The following is a 22,054-nucleotide window of genomic DNA, read 5'->3' on the forward strand; positions in this document are numbered from 1 at the left end:
TCTTATGGAGAAACATTGTTTAACCCAGTAACTGCCAGCTCTTGTTTCTGAAAATTTCTGAACACATCGACAGATTTCAATTTAACTACTTTATTTAAATACTTTAAATACTTCGAAGTCTCTCACCCACAAGTAATGCAGTTTTAAATGCTCTTGGATAAAGGTTTTAACCAATGCAGGGGTGTAGTGGAGGGGGTCACCTAAAGTGGCGCAGCAGGGAAATGCTTGACTAAGAAGCAAAAAGTTGCCAGTTCAAATGCCGGTTGCCGGTTCTTAATAATCTAAATAAATCCCCACTGGTACTATATTGGGCAGCAGCGATATAGGAAGATGCTGAAAGGCATCAGCTCATACTGCATGGGAGGAGGCAATGGTAAAACCCTCCTGTATTCTATCAAAAGAAAACCTCAGGGCTCTGTGGGTGCCAGGAGTTGAAATCAACTGATGGCACACTTTAAATTTAGTGGAGGGGGGATGTGCAGGAATGGAGCATTAGTACTTCTCAGGCTAGGCATGGCCATGGGGGCTATCATAGAGAGCACCTGCACTTCTGAATTTGCAGCTACGCCACTGAACCAATGTAAAGCCATGGAAGAAGGCAGAATTTCAACCGCTTTTCCAGTTTCGTGATTTTTTTGCGTGCATGTGACTGAAGTAGTGTATTTTTTGTACTACACCTACCTTCTTGCCATAGGGTTTGGGAATGCCTTTTTCTTCCATACCGTTTGATCTCTTCTTCTTGCATGGAACTATGGGGAGGAAAGGAAACCTTGTTCCTTGAACCAGACAGTGCAGATTTGCTTCACCTTTCCCCATCTTTACTCTCTGGTGAAATTGAAAAGGCCAAAGGAGAATCTTGTCAGTTTCACCAAAGCTGGGAAAACTTCTCATTTTCCTCTTGCCATTGTTTCGAGAGAAGAGATCATTTGTGAATCCTGGAAATAAACATCCTGGAAATAAGAATCCTGGAAATAAATATTAATTGCTGAGAAGATATAATGTGTGATAGTGGAAATGTGTATTAATTGAAGCTGGGGAATATTCATGAGTGATAATTAAAACAAAGTAAATAGCAAATGTGATGTTGGCTTTAGTCTTCAAGTTAGTGATTGTGGTAATGTCCTTGCATGAGAGTCAACTTCACAGCTAATCACTATGTATGTTTTTTCAGAAACTATGTGAATTAGAAAATTGGAAACTTGATTTGAAATCAGTGATTCAACCTGTTTTCCTTAGTTGTTTAAATCTAAGCAATGGTTTAAATTCCCTTACTCTAAATAATCCACTCTGTACACACAAAGCATTTAAAGTTAGTATTTATCTGGGTCTTGGTATCTTTAAAAGATGAGTTATAATCTTCCAAGTGGAAATATTGTATCGAGACTCAACATTGTCCAGATCCAAATCTGGATCACACACTTTTGTTGAGGTTAAACTGAAAATATCTTGAGCCCAATAGGTGTTCCTAATCAACAAACAGCCATGTTTCCTTGTGTGTTGTGGTTTTATCTTACTTTTTACAAGGCAATAGTAGAATTTAATTCAAACTGATGCTGATTATAAGAGGAAATAAAGTATATTGTGTTTGTGTAGCTGAAAGAGGAGAGTAAAATATAAAACCATGAATACAATAAAACTACTAGAATTTTCCATTAAAGGAATCCTTAAACTGTTTTTGTAGCCTTTTATTTTACAGATGTAAAGCCATTCTGAATTTTAATTTTGGACTCCATTTATCTGCGTAAATCAAATTTCCTGTAGACAGTTTGCTTAATGTTTTCTTTATCCTCTGCCTTCTATCATGTTGTGAAATCTTTCCCTTATAAGTGCATAATGACTAAATTAAACTGTTTTGATTTGTATGGTCAGCATGTTAATGCTACATATGCATAATATATAAATATCAAAATAATGATAAAATATGCACTTTACCATTATGTTTACATTTACTTAATATTAAACAATGAATATACATTTAAATCATGTACAGCTTTTGAAGTCTCTTAGGAAATGAAAGCTGCAAATCTCTTTGTATTAATCTTGACATAGGCATTGAATCTATTAGGCACTGAATGTGTATATTTTTAATATCTATACATAACATTTTATATATTATGAATATTTGTATAAATGTTTCTAGCACCAAAGCACTTCTACTAAGAACTAATAATAATAATAATAATAATAATAATAATTCAATTTCTATACTGCTCTTCCAAAAATGGCCCAGGGTGGTTTACACAGAGAAATAATAAACAAATAAGATGGCTCCCTCTCCCCAAAGGGCTCACAATCTAAAAGAAACACAAGATAGACACCAGCAACAGTCACTGGAGGTACTGTGCTGGGGGTGGATAGGGCCAGTTACTCTCCCCCTACTAAATAAAGAGAATTACCACGGTATAAGGTGCCTTTTTGCCAAGTTAGCAGGGGTAAAATAAAAGCAGCATAGAACTAAAAATAAAATCTTAATAAACAAAATTAAAATAAAATTGAAACACAAAGAGTGTGTATAATCTATTATCTGAACAATACTTTTGAAAATGATTCAAAGGTGCTTTAGGCTGCAATCCTATGTTTACTTATTTGGGAGTAACAGTGATGTAGGGAGGGCATAGGCAGGCTGTGTTTGGGCTGCCTGCCACCCCACCCCACAACGGCCCTTCAGTGCCTTTTCTCTCCCCCCCCATGCTGTTGGGGCTGTTGCACTTGCTGTGATTGGCCCTTGGCGGTGGCCCCCAGCAAGGAGAAAAGGGGGGCCAGGGGGGCCACCACCAGCTGCACAATTTCAGTTCCGCCCCTAGAGAGTAATCTCCATTGAATTCAGTGGGACTTCATTACTTTAATTACTTCATTCAGTGGGACCAGTGACTTCATTGAAATCATTGACTTTAATGACATTAACAGCCTGTGTACTATCTTCAATGTATTTCAGAAGTATTCTATACCTTTTGATCAGTACATGGCTGGCCTCTGTGTTGGCACCTTGCCTGGTAAACTGTTATAATGAATTTCAACTGATTGCACATTGAAGTATTCTTGCTCCACTACCTAGTATAGGAGCCACTCCCTGTACCATCACAATCCTTTATATCTATAGTAGGTAAGCCACCTTTAATAAGTGCAACATATAGGCAGCCTTTTGCTGAAGTAAATGGGAAATTTCCCATTGGCCTTTTTAGTGGATCTGGATTGCATACAAAAAACATGGGCAAGGAGGTGTGGAATGTTGGGGCAATGACAGTATACAGTTAATGGAAAGAAAAGGGTGTGACTGAATTCTAGCTGAACTGGCAAATGCTCTGGAGGACATGGTTCCTTTCCCACAAAAGTCCTAACATCTGAAGGCAGTCTTGGACAAGAAACAAAAGAAAACATGCAGTCCAGTCCTGTGCATGTGTACTTGGAATTAAGTCTCATGTGTTCAGTCAGCCTTTCTCCTAGATAAGTGTGCATAGGGTTGCCCCTAAGCTACGTTGGTCAGTGTGCATTCCCCATTTGTGAGTATGCATTCCATGAGAACCCAGGGATATTGCACTACATGTGTCTGTTTTGAATACTTCAAGCTTTCTCATGATACACATTAGTAACTGCAGCCTTTACTCTGTAAATATTGCCAAGTGATTTATGAAAATGCTGAAGATCTAAAGGCAGAAAAGGCAATAATTGTTCCTGAATATGTACTGAAATTAAAAAAAAACTTTTAATAAGCGTATACATTTTTTCAGCATTGTAATAGTGGGTTCCCACTGCACTGCAGCTTACAGGTACAGATTTTTTTAGCATTAATATAGAACAGTTGGGTTTGCCCCTGCTAACTGGGCAAAGAGGCACCTTTTACCATGGTGATTCTCTTTATTTAGCAGGGGGAGAGTAACTGGCCCTATCCACCCCCAGCACAGTACTTCCAGTGACTGTTGCTGGTGTGTGTCTTATGTTTCTTTTTAGAATGTGAGCCCTTCGGGGACAGGGAGCCATGTTATTTGTTCTCTTTGTAAACCGCCCTGAGCCATTTTTGGAAAGGCGGTATAGAAATCGAATTATTATTATTATTATTATTATTATTATTATTATTATTAGTGTGGTATCACCTGAGAACAGTGGCAACAGCCTTAAGTTAGTCCATTCAGCCTTGGATATGTGAAATAGTAATAGTGATGAATACAAAGGAGGTGAAATGATGGTACCTGAAAGGTATGGTGATGTGATTCACACACACAGACATACACAATTGTTACAAATGATAACTGATGTGTAGTTAGCCTGTTAAAACAAATGTAATCTTGAAAACTGCAAAACACAGAGCTACTTCTACATGCTAAATAGAAAGTAAGTGTCCAGTTCTGGCCTGCCCTGAATTTGTGTCCACTGTAAATGCATCTTAGCTATTTCTGTACAATTATCAAAATGAAGAAGAAGAAGAAAAACCCAAAGACTTCTTTAATCCTAATGGGTGTGGTAAAGAATTGTAAAAATCTTCAGCCATGAGCATTCCTTAAAGGTTAGCACCCTGAAAGAACATCTCCACACCCACTAATTATCTTCTTAAATATGTTTGAACTTATTAATGCACTCAACCACTTGATTTGCAGAATGATAGCCTTAAGCATATAAAACAAATAAACACCAACTATTCTCTTTGTATTTATACATTGCTGTAAAAAGATTTGAGAATGCCATAATGTTATGCAGAATGTGAAGAAAACTAAAGTATGCAACTCAAAGTAGGCTTCTTCTGGGGAATTCTTGGACTCTTGTATATAGTTTCTTGCATAAGTGTGGATCTGTTTCATGAAGAATTAATCCACATATGAGAGCTATTATGGTGAGAGGATACATTGTTTCAATTAACATTTATTTTATTTTACATTTTATAACTCGCTCTTCCTCCAAGGAGCCCAGAGTGGTGTACTCTGAGTTTCTCCTCACAACAACCCTGTGAAGTAGGTTAGGCTGTTGGAATTGGACACTGCTTCTAATTTCAATTTATGCCTGGGTGTCCTTGGTCAATTCTCTGTCTAATCTACCTCTTGTTAAAATGGGAATTGTGAGGACTAGGATTTGCAAAGCACTTTTGCATACTTCAAGGTGCCATAAAGATAACTATCACTATGAAAATAGTATTTGGCATTTATATAACATTTTTGAATGTTCAACATATGCTGTTTTTCAGAAACAAAATGTATTCTAGGTCAGGATTATTACCCCTATTGTGAATATGGATTTGAGGCTGAAAGAAAGTGATACTGCAGAAGTTGGTCCCCGACCAGCCTCTTAGCTGCTAGGCTACAGAGGAATGTCTCCCTAGCTGGGAAATGCAATCTGTGAATATGCCCAAAAAGAACTTATTATTGAAGCTATCGGTTTAACAGCATTTTCAGCTAGTGAACATCAGCAGCATGGGTCTGTATTGTTTGCCCGAGGGCTGTCGACTCTTGAGTTCAGCAAGACTTCTTGCTGTAGGACAAAACGTTTTTTGTGTGTGGGCTCCAGGGAAACAGTTGAGTTCCGTGGCTTTTCAGATCCTCTGTGTCTGCCGTAACAGCCTGGCTCAAATGTGGTTGTGGAGACAAAGCCCCGGCCAAGAGCGGTTGTGTGTGGTGGAGTGTTGCTTTGCAACTGTGCCTGTTGTTGCCTCAGCCGGCCAGACAGACGTGAGGCGGTAACTAAGGAAAGGAGCTGGCTGGGCCTGCCAGGCGCTGGGCGAGCGGTCCATTATGTCACCAGAGGGCTGGGCCCAAGTGCTCTGATGGGGTAGGAGAGGCTGCGCCTCCTCTTGGAACGCCAAGTGGCTCCCTTCGCTGACCCGAGTGGCGCTGTCCCATGCGCCAGCCGATGGCATCCATGCGCTTTACCGACGGAAGAGGCTTCGTGGACTGTACTGAATTACTATCGCCACAGCCGGCGAATTCCTCGGGCGTGGACTGGCTGGGTGCGCTCGCGCATTGCCCCGACTCTTCCTTTCAGTTTGCCTTACCCTGCGGGGCCAGAACGCCGCTTCGGCATTTGTAAACTGCTTCTTGGCGAAAAGGGGCTGCAGCAGAGCGAGGCTTAGGGAAAAGGCGGGCGAGGGGCTTGCCACCAACTCGGGCTTGGCTGGGAATGCGAGTGGAGGAGCGCCCCCGCGAGAAGCGACCAGTCGAACCGGGCAGGGGCGCCACTTTCGGGTCACGCGCTGTGCTCTGGCAGTCGCCTCGGTGCAAAGACGCCGCTCTCCTCCTCCCAGCCCCTTTTAAAGTTCTGGTTAGAAACTCCGAAGACGGGAGGGCGCACTTCGGTGACTTCTGCAGCCATTTTCAGCACGGCACTTCGCCCAACCCCACTTCCTTGTTAAATGTTTGTAAACAATGGACGCCGGCAAAGAATTGCGCCTGTGTGTGGAGATAGTCAAAGGTGAGGAAAACGTGGGGGTTAAAATGGTACGGGAAGGTCAGGGGGAACTTGCCTGCTTCGCGCTCTGCTTTTTGCTTCCTCCTCCTGCTCGTAGACTCTTTAAAAGCCATTCTTGCAACATATGTTCTGGCAAACGTTTTGAGCAAGGGTGGTGGTGTGCAGAGTGGGGGGAAAAGATGGTTTTTCTCTTCTGAACCCTGCATTTCTATTTTGTTACTGAGTGTGGCAGTTGATAAAGATTTCATTTCTTCTACAAGTAAATGTGTTAAACAGTAAGGGGGCTCAGCTATAGAACAGCCATGCCAACACCCTAACCCTTTCCTTTTACAAGTTATCCAATCCATAACCTGTTTAAAACTGGGATATTTGGAGTAACTGGAAGTGATTTGTCAATGTGTTGGTTAGTCGTAGATTTAATTGTAGATTTCCACCAAGGGAAATGCATTTACATTTTATGCAGTGTGTTCCTTTCCAGATGAAGTAACATCTGGACTCCAAGAAAACAAAATGGGGCTGAATTTGAGCATTTAACCTGCACTTATCTAATTCCAACGATTTCCAAGTTCCATGGTTAGGCTTCAGAACTTAAGGCAGCCATCCTAAACATGCTTGCTTCTGAGTAAACATGTTGTCTATAACTGCACTGCATGACTATGGTCCTCAACATATTTGCCTGAAAGAAAGTTCCATTAGAAATTACCGAGTCTCCCTCCTAAGTAAATTTGTTTAGTAGCAGGATGTGTCTAGATGCTATAGAAACAAAGAGTCCTACTGCACCTTGCAGACTGGCATATTTGATATTTAATAACAGTTTGATTTAGGAATCAAGACAGTTGTGTGAAATGTATTTTGTGGTCTGCTTTCAAAGTCTCTCTCTCACACTCTCTTTTAATCTTTCCACTTCTCCCTCTACTCCTGTTGCATTTACAACTTCCTCTGCCAAATTAGAAACAGGCATTAATAATGTCTTCAAAGCCACTAGTTTGATCTAGCTCCAGACATATCTATAACTGAATAATGATACAGATTTTCCATTCTTCTTGAGATCATCTGGAGAGATTTGTCTGCAGTTGCCACCGGCTCTTGTCTGGTGGCTACGTAGGGGTGGGCCTTCTCTGCTGCTGTCCCGAGACTCTGGAATGTTCTCCCTGCTGAAATAAGAGTCTTCCCATCTCTGACAACTTCAGTTTGTCAGAGTGTATAACTTTATTTTGTATACTGCCTAGAGATATGCTAGGTGATATAGAAATGCAAATAATAACAATAACAACACCACCATAGGGACCACAGAAATCACCATCAGCCAACAACACCACCACCACCATAGGGACCACAGAAATCACTATCAGCCAATTACAAAAAGAAGCATTACTGGGAACAGCCTATATTCTGCGATGATATCTATAACAGCAGCAGCAACATTGACAATAAAATTCAGCCATCCCAGGTCCTTGGGAAGGACTCGATGTCTGGATAAAACAAACCAGTCAATAACACCGGTCTGACTGTGTAAACAAGAAATAATAATAATATATTTAGAAGTCTCTAAAGACACATTTATTGACCCAAGCTGTTTCTCTGTACTGTGTTTTTAAATTGTTTTGAGTGGTTTTAATTTTAATCTGTTTTATATTGTTGTAAACTGCCCAGAGACAGAAGTTTGCAGTGGTCAACAAATTTGAAAAATAAATATTAGGAATGTATTCCTACTAATGATAATTATTTAGTTATCTGTTTTTCTTAATGAAATTCAGAACAGTATTCTAAGCCTCAGAGCAACCCTAGGAGGTAGTTTAGACCAAGACTCACCCGAAACTACCCAGTGAGCTTCAGAGGTTTCACATATTCAAACCAAACTGCACTATAGTGGCTAATTATGAATTTTCATTGCCTTGCCCCTGAACCATAACATTCCAGCAATTCTGAAGGGATGTCTTTATGTTGTTCTTTAACTTAGTTAAATTTGTCATAACACATTTTCTGCAGTTCTCTTTACTTTCATCTAAACACTAGTTTGATTTATTTTCAATTTCAGATCGTCTTTATTTTGCCATTCTCTGTCATAAACCAAAGGGTTGTGGTGCAAGTACACACTATTTCTGCATAGATGGTGAATTTGTATACGAGAAGTAAGTATATTATTCCCTTGTTCTACTAGACAGTGAAATGAGCTAATATGAGCACCAGCATTAATAAGAAAGTAATTGGAAATATTGTGATAAGATGTGAGATATAGCCCTGATAGAAATATAAAACATACCAGTAAGTATGGTATGTTTTATATTTCTTCTGTTTTATACCAGGAGAGCTGGTCTTGTGGTAGCAAGCATGACTTGTCTCCTTAGCTAAGCAGGGTCTGCCCTGGTTGCATATGAATGGGAGACTAGATGTGTGAGCACTGTGAGATATTCCCCTCAGGGGATGGAGCCGCTCTGGAAAGAGTAGAAAGTTCCAAATTCCTTCCCTAGCTTCTCCAAGATAGGGCTGCAACCTTGGAGAAGCCACTGCCAGTCTGTGTAGTGCTGAGTTAGATGGCCCTATGGTCTGACTCAGTATATGGCAGCTTCCTATGTTCCTATGTTTAAGATATTTTCACTGTCTTCAAAGTACAGACAAATTTATCAGACGTGGTTTCTGTGGCTTACCCATATTTGAAAACATTCAAAAGAGGCTACAATATACTGACCTTATCAATAACAATTGGGCTTGGCAGCATAATAATTGTTTACTTTCAGCTATGAAGAATTCCAGAGCCCCATCTCATTTTGTAACTAGCAGTTGGAACTGTTAACAGCAACAAATCAGTGACACTAAAAAGAGATGGAGATAAATATATTCTTTAAAAGGAATTAACACTATACAATTAAAATTGCTGTGGAAGTATGGCATGCATGTTTTATTTTTTTAAAGCAAAACCAGAAGGGAGAAAACAGGAATAACACATCCTGATTTCTATATTTTCTTCCTACCTCCCTTCATTAGAATGCAAGGCACTTGTATGCTGTAATTTATTACTTTTTGTTTCAGTATATTTTGTTGTTGGTTAAAGCCTAGTGTTTGGCTAAGGCTTTTGTAAAATGTATTTAGTGTTTTTTGTTTTGTTTTTAAAGCAGAAATAATGCATTATGTAGCCAATAGAAACTGCTTATTTATGACAGCAGCCCTGTTAGATCAGACCAGGAAGAGTCCATCTGGTCCAGCATCTTGTTTTCAACAGTGGCCAGCCAGATGCCTCCTAAAAGCCCACTAACAGACCTTAAGGCAACAGCCCTGTTCTGTTGTTTTTACCTGGCACCTGGAATTCAGTGGCATGCCTTATTGAACATGGAAGCTCCGTTTAATTGTCATGGCAATTGGCTAATAATCATTGTGAAAAAACTATCCTTCACGAATTTGGTATACAACTGACATCCAGAACAACATTTCATGTAGTGAGCAAGGGGCCATTTTCTGCAGTACTCTGTGCTTCTTAAAAATATGTCCCTGAAGCTCAGGGGACCTTCAGGGACATGTGTTTGAGAAACACAGGCAATTACAGAGTGGATTGGTGAAAATACCCCCCCCCCGACACACACACCCATTGTGCACATGGAATGTTATTCTGTGCATGTGATGTTAGTCTGGATATCAGCCACTGTACCTAGAATCCAGGTGTAAGACACCTGGTTTGCTTAGACAGTGTTCATACCTCCCCTTGTTCATATTTCTGGGGGAAAGCCGGCGGGGGGAGAGAGAAAAAGGAGCAGAGATCATCATATGTGTCTACACCAAATTTTTAAGGTACCCATGGGGGAAAAAAACTTTAGGAAGTATGCAACAGTTGCTCTGAAACACTAACAATGGGGACATAGCCTGTTTTATTGTAGTCATTGGTTGTGAATGTGTTGGTATTCACGTTGGCTAGAGCAACTGATGGTTCCTGTGGAAACTCCTGAAATTTTTCCATGGTGTCTCGTAGTTCTTGGGAAACTATTTTCATAAATGTAGCTAAAACCTATTAGGATTATCTTGTATTTACCTTACAAAGGGCAAAGTATTAATGTATTGAGACTAGTGATGCCACTGAACATTACCTGAGCACAGTTTGGAAGTCAAATCTGCCAGGTTTGTAACTATTGTTTCCAGTGCAAGGCAAGAAAATCCAGTTTGGATTTCAATCCAAGCTGTAGAGGGATTTGTGCTCTGCTTTCCACTCACCCATCACCTTACTTTCCTTGTTGCTTTTGCAGTGGCGGCAGCAGGGGTCCAAAGGAAACTCTCTCTTCCTTCCTCTTTCTGATGCTGTGCTCATACTGATAGCTATGTGCCAGGTCCATGCATCTGATATGTAGGCATTGCAGCATGCCAAGCATCAGAGAGAGGGAAAGCAGGCAGATGGATGAGTGAGAGGGAGATGTGCTGGGCATTTGTGGGGATTGTCCCCACTCCATCATACTCTGATGATGACATTAGAGGTGCAATAGGGTTTAAAACAGGCTCAGAATTGGATTCAGAAAACAACACAAAGCTATTTTTCTGAGTTGGGGGGAATAGTGTTCCCCCAAGTGACTTAGGTATGTAGCCCAAGGCTGTAATCCAAAGCACCTATTTAGTGTGCAGGATACATTGACCAGAAGTTTTCCCCACAGTATTTCACACTACTGAAGAGGCAACTGCTATTCATTCTAAAACATTGTAGGTCTTCTTGACTGTTTTAGCTTTAAACAAGGCACCACTTGTGCCTAAAAATCTTGGCTGACATCCAGAGTAATATTCTGCAGACACATCAGGTTCCCCCACCCACCCTTTGCAGCTGCCTGTCCCTCCCAAAACTGACGGCCGGAGGGTCCCCCAACTCTCAGGGACATTGTTTCAGGAAGCACAAATAGCTAAAGAGGAAAGGGGAAATAGCTGGAAATTGCCCCTTTCCCCTTGCGCAATGCAAAATCTGGCACATCCATGGAATTCTAGTCTGGATGTTGATCCCTCTTTGGATAAAGAGTTTATCTTTATCCAAAGTTTGTCTTATGAGACTTGAGAATGTGCTGTTCTGTCGGGTTCAGTGGTTTTAATAAGAATACGCATCATTTTGCCATCAAACCCTTGGTTTTGATAGTGTGTGCATTACCTAATTGCTGCTATGTTATTCTATATGTTGTAGTTGCCTTAACATTTCAGGATCATAGAATCAGTCCAGTGTTTCCCACAAATTTCTGATAGTTGAGACACATTTTTACCTAGGTTAAGATTTGAAGACATTTCATTTTTACATCTAGGTAATCAAACTAAACCCAATTCCAAACACTAGTTCAGATATGTATTTGGGGTGTGTGTGTGTGTGTGTGTGTGAACTGGAACTGAACCTGAACCTAAAATCTTATCGTTGATTTGCACCCAGACTGGAACCAAATCTCTAAACAAAAAAAGTGGTAACCAGTTTAGAATAAGTGGTTCAGTAATCAGACAATCGGATAATCTCTTTCGAGGAGTGGTGAGGGCCCCTCCATTATATGTGAATGAAATTATATTTCACAGTGAGACATCTGGAGAAGAGGAGAAGTTGCAGTAGAGATTGGTAGGCATGGTTTACGACTGGTATTCTGGTGCTCAGGTAGAAACCTTCCAACCACAGATAGTTGTCCAACAGCAAACGAGGCCTCATTAAACTCTGAGGCTGCAACTGTCTGCAAGGTTCTTTTATTATTTCCTTACCATTCATCATAAACAGGATAGGTTAAGCGTTTTCCTTTTTGTTAAGTTAGGATAAAGTCCAAGTTGAGAGAAAGAAATAAATTTATTGCTTGATGGTTGCTTCCTTATTTAAATTTAGGTTTGAAAGCAAATTAATGTCTTAAAAAAGCTCAAGGCCTAGAGAAGAATTGCAGTTCCTAACTGCACACAGAATGATCATCATGTTGCACTGTTGCAGTGTGAGTGTAAGGCGGGGGCGATCAGCACACCCACTGGAGAGGTGATGCAGAATTAACCAACTCTTGCAGAGGCTCATTGGAAGGAGATGATACCAGAGCAGTTAATTATTCAGAAAAGCAACAGGCAGCCTTCTCTGTGAATATATACATTGGGCTTACGAGAGCTTATATTATTTATTGATCATAGAATACTACTGTGCCCAAACATACAGTTTGAGAATTACTGTATTAGTTATGGACTGAACTGGGAGCTTTTGGAAAGTGTGGCTGAAAGTTTTTGTTTAATTTCTGTGTTACTGTTCAAACTGAGTTCTTAAACTAATGCCTGTAGGATATTAGTTTATTCTGAAAGTTCCAAAAAACTTTTCACTAGTTTATTCTGAGAGTTCCAAAAATCTTTCACTGACAACTTAATCTAAGAGACTCTGCTGAGATGTATTTATGTGTGTATACATGTAAGAGATACATAATTGTTTTTCTGTCAACAACTTCAACATGTTTCAATGGTATGAAAGAAGGGAATTTAAAGAAGCGGTGTCCTTGCTATAATGGATGATTATGTTAATGAGGGCAGTGCTGGTGTGAAGTGAAAGGTATGGTTATTTGAACAACCATTTCAACTTGGATCTTACCATTTATGCAAATTTCTTCTTCTTCTTTTTTCTCCACCCCTTCATCTTTCCCCAAGCTTCTATGCAGATTTTGGGCCACTCAACCTAGCAATGCTTTACAGATACTGTTGCAAGCTCAATAAAAAATTAAAGGTAAATACAGCTTTGTACAAAGTGATTTGAATTTTATGGATTTGTTATTTATATATAATGCACACACACATACGCTCTTCAGGTATATTGTGCACTATTTTTTTGTTTTTACTTTATACACTCTTGAAAAAATATCACTAATTTAGATGTTGACAGTCTAGTCCAGTGTTTCTCAACGTTTTTGGAGTCATGTACTCCAATGGAGTCATGTACATTATTCATGCGCCATTTCCTGGACCAGCAGTTAGTAAGCGGGTCAACCCCCCTCACCCCCAACCCCACCCTCAGGCACCCTCCACACAGACAAAAAAAGATTTCAGGCAGCTCTCTGGAGCGCCTTTCCAGGCAGCCCTTGCTACTGGATAGTGTTAATTTCGAGGAAGTGAAATGAATGTTGTCCAGGGCTGCCTGGAAATGAGCTCTGTTCAGCTCCTGGTAGCCCCTGCCAGTCCAAAATTGTTTTTTTTGGGGGGGGTTGATTTTTATTAGTGATGCCTCACAGACCAGTACCCAATGCCTCGTGGACCGGCACCGGTCCGCAAGGACCAGTGTTGAGAAACACTGGTTTAGTCAGTGTGAGCTGTTCTTGTGTGTGTTTGACAGAAGGGTGGGAAAGAATAATGTGGTAGAACTGACTTGTTTTCTGTTTTAGAATACAAATAACTTAAGAATTCATTCTGTGGTTAATGGTTAAAGGCTGAAGCCAAGAAGCACAAAACTATGGAACTGAAAGTCCTGATGCTATCATGAACAGAAGAAACATATTAGTAAACTCTCTTTATAGTAGAGAGCCCCTTCCCTCAAGGAATTTCTTATCATTGGCAACCTGCCAATGCCTAAAGAGCTTTAGGGCACAGAAGCACATATTTCTTTTATATGTTTTAGTTTTTAAATATTTTTCTTAACGATTACTAACAATTTTGAAGATGGAAACACTAGTTCTTTCAAATACACACAGCCTACACAGCGTAGTAGTATAAGAAAACAGAGCCCCTGTATTCTTTTGGCTATGAATACTATGATATATGAGCAAATACAGAGCAGTAAGGAAATTTGTACATTGTTCTTCACAGTTCCTGTGAAGGAGAAACACAATCCTAGTTGTGTGTTCTTAACAGTGTGTTAAGAACAAACCACCGTGTGTGTGCTTGTTCTTAACTTTTGCTTCATGATACAGATCATTAAGTTACAGAATTACAAACTTGTGGTAGTTCTCATTTCTTAGGTTACACAAGAATTTACAAAAATAACATTTAGTAGTTACAGTAAATTTTAGAGTACTGTATTGATACATAGCAGCATATGAGAATTTGGCTGTTCTAAGATCTCTGGCAACAACTTGGCATTAAAGCAAAGTATTTCCCTGGGCTTTCTATATGTTTTCAAATTATTTTGTGCAGGCCTGTCTAATATTGGTGGGAGTATAAATATCTGTGGAGGTTGCTAATGCAGATTAAGGTTGCAAAATTGCTTAAATTCAGCTTTTGACATTCTATTGAAAAGTTAAAAAGGAAATCCAGATAATTGCAGTGCATTGTTTCATAACAGTCACAAGATTTTAGGACTTGATTATGTCATGGTTCTTGGATACTGGCATTCAAATTACTCTCTGAAACACTTGTCTTGTGATAATTATTTTTCTTTTAATGAAGCAAGAGCTAAATGTTTGTAGGGGCATGTCTTGAGGAATACAGCATAGTAAAAGCTAATTCACAGTAAGGCCTGTTTTTATTGCCCTCAGTGCTATGAATGACTAATGACTCTGAGGTGTGAAAAGAAATTACACACTTCCTACAGCACAATTAAAGTGTTTTGAAGATGCTCTTAAATAAAATAGCACCGCTGAAGGAAATTGCTCTTAATGGTAACTTCATGTTTTCACAGGGGTTTTTTGTGTCTGGCCCAAACAGCTATGCTTATTGCAAACTTCAAAATTATTTTAAATTAAATTTTCTAATTGCTTTAGATGTTGGTTCTAGCTTTTGTTTAATTTTTGTTTTTCTTGAAATGCTTCCTCCATACTGTGCATAATGAATCCTGATGTCGTCATCTTGTAACCGGCACTGGAAATTAATTGGCACTTTGGTTTGCATCTTGAATCATCACTTTATTTATTTATCTATCATATTTCTATACTGTCTGATATGTATATCTCTAGGCGGTGTACAAAATTTAAAATATTTAAAAGTCACAAATTAAAATACATGACAATAAATACAATAGAATAAAATTATTAAAACATTTTTAAAAAATATTAAATCTAATTAAAAGCCTGAGAAAATGGGGTCTTGAGGTTCTTCCTGAAAACAAACAGAGAAGGAGATGCTCTTATTTCAGCAGGGAGCTTATTCCAAACCCACTTTAGGCTTAAATACACTGGCTGACATATGAACTACTGCTGCATGTGTGCTCCAAACATCAGTGTGCATGCAGGGCTACTCCCCATACTTGCAAAGCATGAGCACTCTTGTACAAGTGTGTAAATACTTTGGAACTCTCCCAGCACTCCAGAAACACTCTGTTAGACTGGAAATGTGGCCCTGAGGGTCAGGGACTCTTGTGTTTTGGAAGTACGGGGACTAGAATAGGGGCCAGTGCTGTATGGGTGCTGGTTGATAGAGCATTCACAGCTCTTAGTCAGGATGTCAGTAACTAATGTAACCTTTGACATTGTTCCTAATGAGGCTGTTTTCTACATGTTTGTTCTGTTTCTGTTGTTTCTGTTAATTCATTCAGTGAGTCAAATTATAACGCTGTTCATTTTTTAATACAGTCCTTTACAATGATAAGAAAGAAGATAATTCATTATGCTGGTTTTGATCAGAAAAAACAAGCCAATGCAGCCTTCCTTATAGGCTCTTATGCAGTAAGTATTTTAAATTCTAACTTTAAAGTGCAAGGTCTAATCCTGCATTATGTTGTCTCTGTGACATTTTGGGTCACGGCAAGCCTTGTGATGTTTCTTTCAGTGTTAGAATCCATGTTTTAGTAGGGACAGAAACAACATGGTGGTTTATATGTTTTTTGTCTCCAACCTAAGAAAGGAAAAATTCCGGCAATGCATCTGCTTCATAATTTTCCCTGTATATTTTAAATTTTTTTCTCACATCAAAATGGTTCCTGTATATGCAGTCCAGATTTTCAATATTGAAGAATTTTGGGGATATGGAGTGGGCCCATTTTGAAGGGACAGTGTTTAAAAAGAATAAAGGGAAGTCCTTGCCTTTGAGGACATGTGGTGCTTGGGTTGCAACATGTAGAGAGCTTCTGTAGATATAAATCATTCAGTATGTTTTGGGACAAGCAGATCCTGCTAGGAGAGAGGGTACTATCTCTTCCTAAACTCCGTTCTTATAAAACTAATACTAGAGGATGACAAACCTTTCCTCTTGCTTTGATGTTTTCCCATCACTCTGTCTTCTAAATCAGTAGTTCTCAAACTGCATTTCAAAGAGCCCTGGAGGTTTTTGGCAGCTTAGCAGGGGTTCAGATAACAATGGCCTTTAGGATATGCCCAGGATTGCCATCTTGCTGTAAATTATTCACACTGGTTTAAATGTATTTTGAATCAAATGACTCTTTCCATACTCGAGATCAGCATTTGCCAACCAGAGTGCCATAACACACTAGTGTACCATGGGAAATTGGGCATCGTGCCATAATGACTTGCTATGAGCCAGCTTCAAAAGCGGGGTGTTTAAACTTCCTGCTTTTTGGAGCCATCCTACCCCATAATGCACTGGAAACACAATTCTGTCTAGTGCATTGTGGGGAAAATCAGCGCCAAAAACCAGGGAGCTCCACACTGCTTTTGGAGCCAGCTTGAAATAAACAAAATCATGCAGAGGCTTCACCACTGGGGGGAAAAATCCAGCTGAATGTTGTGAGGCCAGTGTGCCACAAAGTTTGTTTAAGAATGCTGCCAGATGAAAAAGGTTGGAAAACAGTGCTGTAGATCCTTCCTGTGGATGATGTGTTTGCCTTTGTAAAAACAAAACAAGACAACTTGTGTTAAGCAGCCTTTATAGTGAGAACAAGGGCCAAATGAGTCCCCTTTCTCTTATCCATAAAGGAGCATAAGTCCCTCTTATCCACAAAGGAGCAAAAGTCCCATTTTAACTGAGGTACTACCTAATGGTGCAGCAGGGAAATGACTTGATTGTCAAGCCAGAGATTGCTGGTTCAAATCCCTGCTGCTATGTTTCCCAGGCTATGGGGAACACTTATTTCCTAGGAAACACCTAGGAAGATGCTGAAAGACATCATCTCATACTATGCGGGAGAAGGCAATCGTAAGCCCCTCCTGTATTCTTCCAAAGACAACCACAGGGCTCTATAGTCTCCAGGAGTCAAAACCGATTCGATGGCACACTTCACTTTATAATAAGATAACTGTGACGTATATCATGGACAGAAACGGAAGTACCAAATGGAAGTACTTTTTCATACAACGCATAATCAACTTGTGGAATTCTCTGCCACAAGATGTGGTGACAGCCAACAACCTGGATGGCTTTAAGAGAGGTTTGGATAACTTCATGGAGGACAGGTCTATCAATGGCTACTAGTCTGAGGGCTATAGGCCACCTCCAACCTCAAAAGCAGGATGCCTCTGAGTACCAGTTGCAGGGGAATAATAGCAGGAGAGAGGGCATGCCCTCAACTCCTGCCTGTAGGATTCCAGCGGCATCTAGTGGGCCACTGTGTGAAAAGGATGCTGGACTAGATGGGCCTTGGGCCTGATCCAGCAGGGCTGTTCTTATGTTCTTAGATTTGCTGTACAAAACACAATTTAATTCTAGTATACAATCATCCACACATTGGTGTGGATATCATCCTTGCTGTGTCCTGTCTTGTTTCAGCAAAAAATCTTTTATCTACAGTGGTACACTGTGCAGTTGTGACACAATGCAGAAGTAAATGGTAAAGTGTGCCGTCAAGTCGATTTCTGCTCCTGGTGCCCACAGAGCCCTGTGGTTTTCTTTGGTAGAATACAGGAGAGGTTTACCATTGCCTCCTCCTGCACAGTGTGAGATGATGCCTTTCAGCATCATCCTATATTGCTACTGCCCAATATAGTACCAGCGGGGATTTGAACTGGCAACCTTCTGCTTGTTAGTCAAGCATTTCCCCACTGCATTGGGAGTCTGGATACAACTGTGTGAATAGTAGCCCTGCCTCTTCATGCACAACCCACCACTCTCTGTAAAGCACTGAAAATAGATGCAGCTACAGTTGCAGTCTTGGTTGTAGTATTCCTACAGGATTAAAGAATTTTAACAGCAAGTTGTAGTCAATTAATTTAACATCATTTGATTCAGTAATTAGGGACACCTTTTTAATTAAGTAAAATGTTTTTCAAAGTTTTTTCAGCTATTGAGTAAGAATTAGCTCATTCTTATGCACTCATTCTGTCCCTTAGGTGATTTATCATAGTGAAAGGAACCCTTGACTGCATGTAGGTGGTTCAGATTGAGTATTTGTCTCAAATTTCTAAGAGTTGTCTTGGGTTGAGGAAACAGTGTGGAAGGAAGAAGATTATGAATACAAGGTAGCATCCACAGTGCACTCACAGGGTGACTTGTTGCAGTGGTCTGTTAATTTGCACTACCACTAGCGGAAAAGGAACCACCTGAATGCATATCGCACAAGGAGTTCCTCACTTGCCTTTTATCTAGGCTTGTGCAACAGGTTGAGGTAGCCCAACTCAAGAAATGGTCCAGAACAGAGGTGAATTTCTTTGCACAATGACATTCATCCTTAAGCTAGCACAACAGTATTTACACTACTCAGAAAATAATGATGCACAGTTCTAATGTCTCACTTGGGACTTGTGGAGCCAGAAGCAGACACAGGCCAGCGGTGGCCCAGGCCCAGCCCACTGCCGCAGTCCCCTAGCCCCACCCCCTGCATCAGACTCAGGGGACGGGCTTGCTTGCAAATGGGGCCGCAGGGCCCCGTTTGCAAGCAAAATCCCCTGGCCAGTGCTGCGTTTGTAGCATGGCTGGAGCAGCTCTCCCAAGCTAAAAAGCAGGGAAAGTCGCTCCAAGCCATGCTGTGAATGCGGCACTGGTTTAGCACGCAAACAGGGCTGCATGGCCCTGTTTGCAAGCACAGTCCCTGGCCAGTGCCGTGTTTGCTGTGCAATCAGGAGTGACTCTCCCTTTTCATGTTGCTGACTAGGGATTTTGCCTGCCAACGGGGCCACTCAGCCCCGTTTTCAAGCAAAGATAAGAACAGCCCTGCTGGATCAGGTCCAAGGCCCATCTAGTCCAGCATCCTGTTTCACACAATGACCCAGCACATGATGCTGGAAGCCTACAGGCAGGAGCTGAGGGCATGCCCTCTCTCCTGCTGTTACTCCCCGGCAACTGGTACTCAGAGGCATCCTGCCATAAGAAAGGTGCTCTAGGCCCCTGATCATCTTGGTTGCCCTCTTCTTCACCTTTTCCAGTTTCCTTTTGAGGCTGGAGGTAGCCTTTAGCTTTCAGACTAGTAGCTGTTGATAGACCTCTCTTCCATGAAGTTATCCAAACCCCTCTTAAAAGCCATCCAGGTTGTTGGCTGTCACCACATCTTGTGGAAGAGAATTCCACAAGCTGATTATGCGTTGTATGAAAAAGTACCTCCGTCTGCTGGTCCTAGATTTCCCGGCAATCAATTTCATGGGATGACCCCTGGTTCTAGTGTTATGGGAGAGGGAGAAGAATTTCTCTCTATCCACTTTTTCCACACCATGCATGATTTTATAGACCTCTATCATGTCTCTCCACAGTCATCTTTTTTCTTAACTAAATAGCCCCAGGTGTTGTAGCCTTGCCTCATAAGAAAGGTGCTCTAGGTCCCTGATCATCTTGGTTGCCCTCTTCTGCACCTTTTCCAGTTCTACAATGTCCTCCTTTAGATGTGGTGACCAGAATTGTACGCAGTACTCCAAGTGTGGCCGCACCATCATTTTGTATAAGTGCGTTACAGTGGTCCCTCGACTTACGAAGTTAATCCGTTCCAAACGCATGTTTGTAGGTCGAAATTTTCGTAAGTCGAAAAGCGCACCACGGAGGTCTGGAAACATTCGTAAGTCGAGGAAACCGCATCTAAAAATTCGTAAGTCGAGGAAGCCGCATCTAAACCGGCAACGACTTCTGGTCATTTTTGTTGTTCGTAAGTCGAAAACTTCGGATGTCGAGTAGTTCGTAAGTCGAGGGACCACTGTATAATACTAGCAGTTTTATTTTCAGTCCCCTTCCTAATTATCCTTAGCATGGAATTGGCCTTTTTCTTTTTTTAAAAAAGTAAAGTAAAACAAAACTTTATTTTAGTCATAGACCAGCACTACAACAATATAAAACAAATAAGAAGATAATAATAATAATTATTATTATCATCATCATCATCATCATCCCATCAACAATATGTTGAGACGTAACTTTAATAAATCTATACCGGATCGGTTCTCGCCCGGGTCAACAAGGACTGTGCCAGGTGCTGGAGTCCCTGGACATCTGGTGGCAAGTGGGCAACAGGACTCAGGATCTTCAGTTGAGCAACCAGGGCTGAAGACTGCAAGGTTACTGGAAGACACATTGCTTAACCAAAAAACCCCACGAAAAATGCCAACAATGAAATAATGATCTGCTATTACAAGTCTAGAAGGGGTTATTTAAAAAGAATGTACCAAATTTGGAAAGAGAAGCATCCAGATACAGAAATAACAGAACAAAGGCTAGCAGACTAGAGAAGATTCATAATAAGAAATAAAGTATTCACAGAAGTTGAGCTGCAAGAACTGCAAAGAGCAACACAGGCTCAAGATATGGAAGAAGAATTACCACCAACTGAAGAAGTTGCTCAGGCGCAGGTGGAGGAGGTGTTGGAAATAGAGAATGGCACTGTTGCTGAGCTGTTTCAAAATCAAAACCAGGCAACCTTCCCTTTGCCTTCACCTCAAAAACCCAAATGCTGTTTAACAGAAAAGCAACAAGAACTAAAGCAAAAAATAACTGAGCACATGAACCAAGCAACCACCAGGGTTTGACTTTCAGCTCTAAAAACAGTTGCCAAAAACCAACTTGCTCAGGCATTAAAAGATGTCAATCTTGCACTTGCAGAAATAACAACCAATAATTTGCAAGAAACAAACCAACTAATGTACAGTGCAGCAACAATAACAACACAAGAGCTCGGATATAAGATCAGTGGACCTGTAAAAAAAGAAAGTAGTACATCACCAAAATGGAAGATTAGATTAGAAAATAAAATCTCCAGGCTTAGATCAGATGCTAGTAAATTGAAAGATATGAAAGACAAGAAGCTGAAGAATGAAAACACCAAACCGTATCTGATCCAAAAATAAAAGCTAGATTCAAGGAAAATTAGAGAAGTCTTGGAAATAATAAAGCAGCAAATAACAGCAGTGTCAAAGAAGATTAGCAGATACGAAGCCAGAATTACACAACACAGGCAGAATCTCCAATTCCAGTCGAATCAGAGACGTTTCTATAAAAGCATAGAAGGAGAAACTGCCAGAAATGTCGAAACACCAAATAAAGAAGAAACAGTGCAATTCTGGGGGAAATTATGGGACAATCCAATAGATTATAATAAAAAGCAGGCTGGGTGAAAGAGGTTGAAAAATGTAACCAACAAATGCAAGATCTAATAATAACACCAGAATTAATAAGTGAAAGAGCAAAGAAAATTAAAAATTGGACTGCACCAGGCGACGATGAACTGCCTGGTTTTGGCTTAAACACCTAACAAGCCTTCATAAACAACTATCAAAACAGTTCAATCACATTTTGCAAGGAGGTGATATTGAACAATGGCTAACAGCTGGGAAAACTCATCTCATAACGAAAGACCCAGCAAAAGGTGCAGTTCCAAGTAATTATAGACCGATCACCTGCCTGCCAACCATGTTCAAATTATTAACTGGAATAATAGCAGATGAAGTCATGCAACACTTATTAACTAACAAACAGCTTCCAG

General features: G+C 40.4%; 1 protein-coding gene across 11 annotated transcripts in view; it reads left to right on the forward strand.

Annotated features, from left to right (window-relative positions):
• CDC14B (cell division cycle 14B) overlaps positions 1-22,054 on the forward strand; it is a 78,644-nt gene that overhangs the window by 2,238 nt on the left and 54,352 nt on the right. For 9 of the 11 annotated variants that reach the window (XR_008315505.1, XR_008315507.1, XR_008315506.1 and 6 more), the window contains exons 2-4: positions 8,429-8,522; positions 12,991-13,066; positions 15,840-15,932. Coding sequence is in view for 8 of the 11 variants with exons in the window: in XM_053292381.1 (XP_053148356.1) it covers positions 8,429-8,522; positions 12,991-13,066; positions 15,840-15,932 (263 nt within the window). In the remaining 3 variants the exon portion in view is untranslated. Of the gene's footprint in view, positions 1-5,730; positions 6,394-8,428; positions 8,523-12,990; positions 13,067-15,839; positions 15,933-22,054 lie in introns of those variants that run through there. The other 2 variants (XM_053292384.1, XM_053292388.1) reach the window with 2 other exon arrangements.

The sequence above is a fragment of the Hemicordylus capensis genome, chromosome 2 (assembly GCF_027244095.1).
Source record: "Hemicordylus capensis ecotype Gifberg chromosome 2, rHemCap1.1.pri, whole genome shotgun sequence".
In the NCBI taxonomy this organism is placed as follows: domain Eukaryota; kingdom Metazoa; phylum Chordata; class Lepidosauria; order Squamata; family Cordylidae; genus Hemicordylus; species Hemicordylus capensis.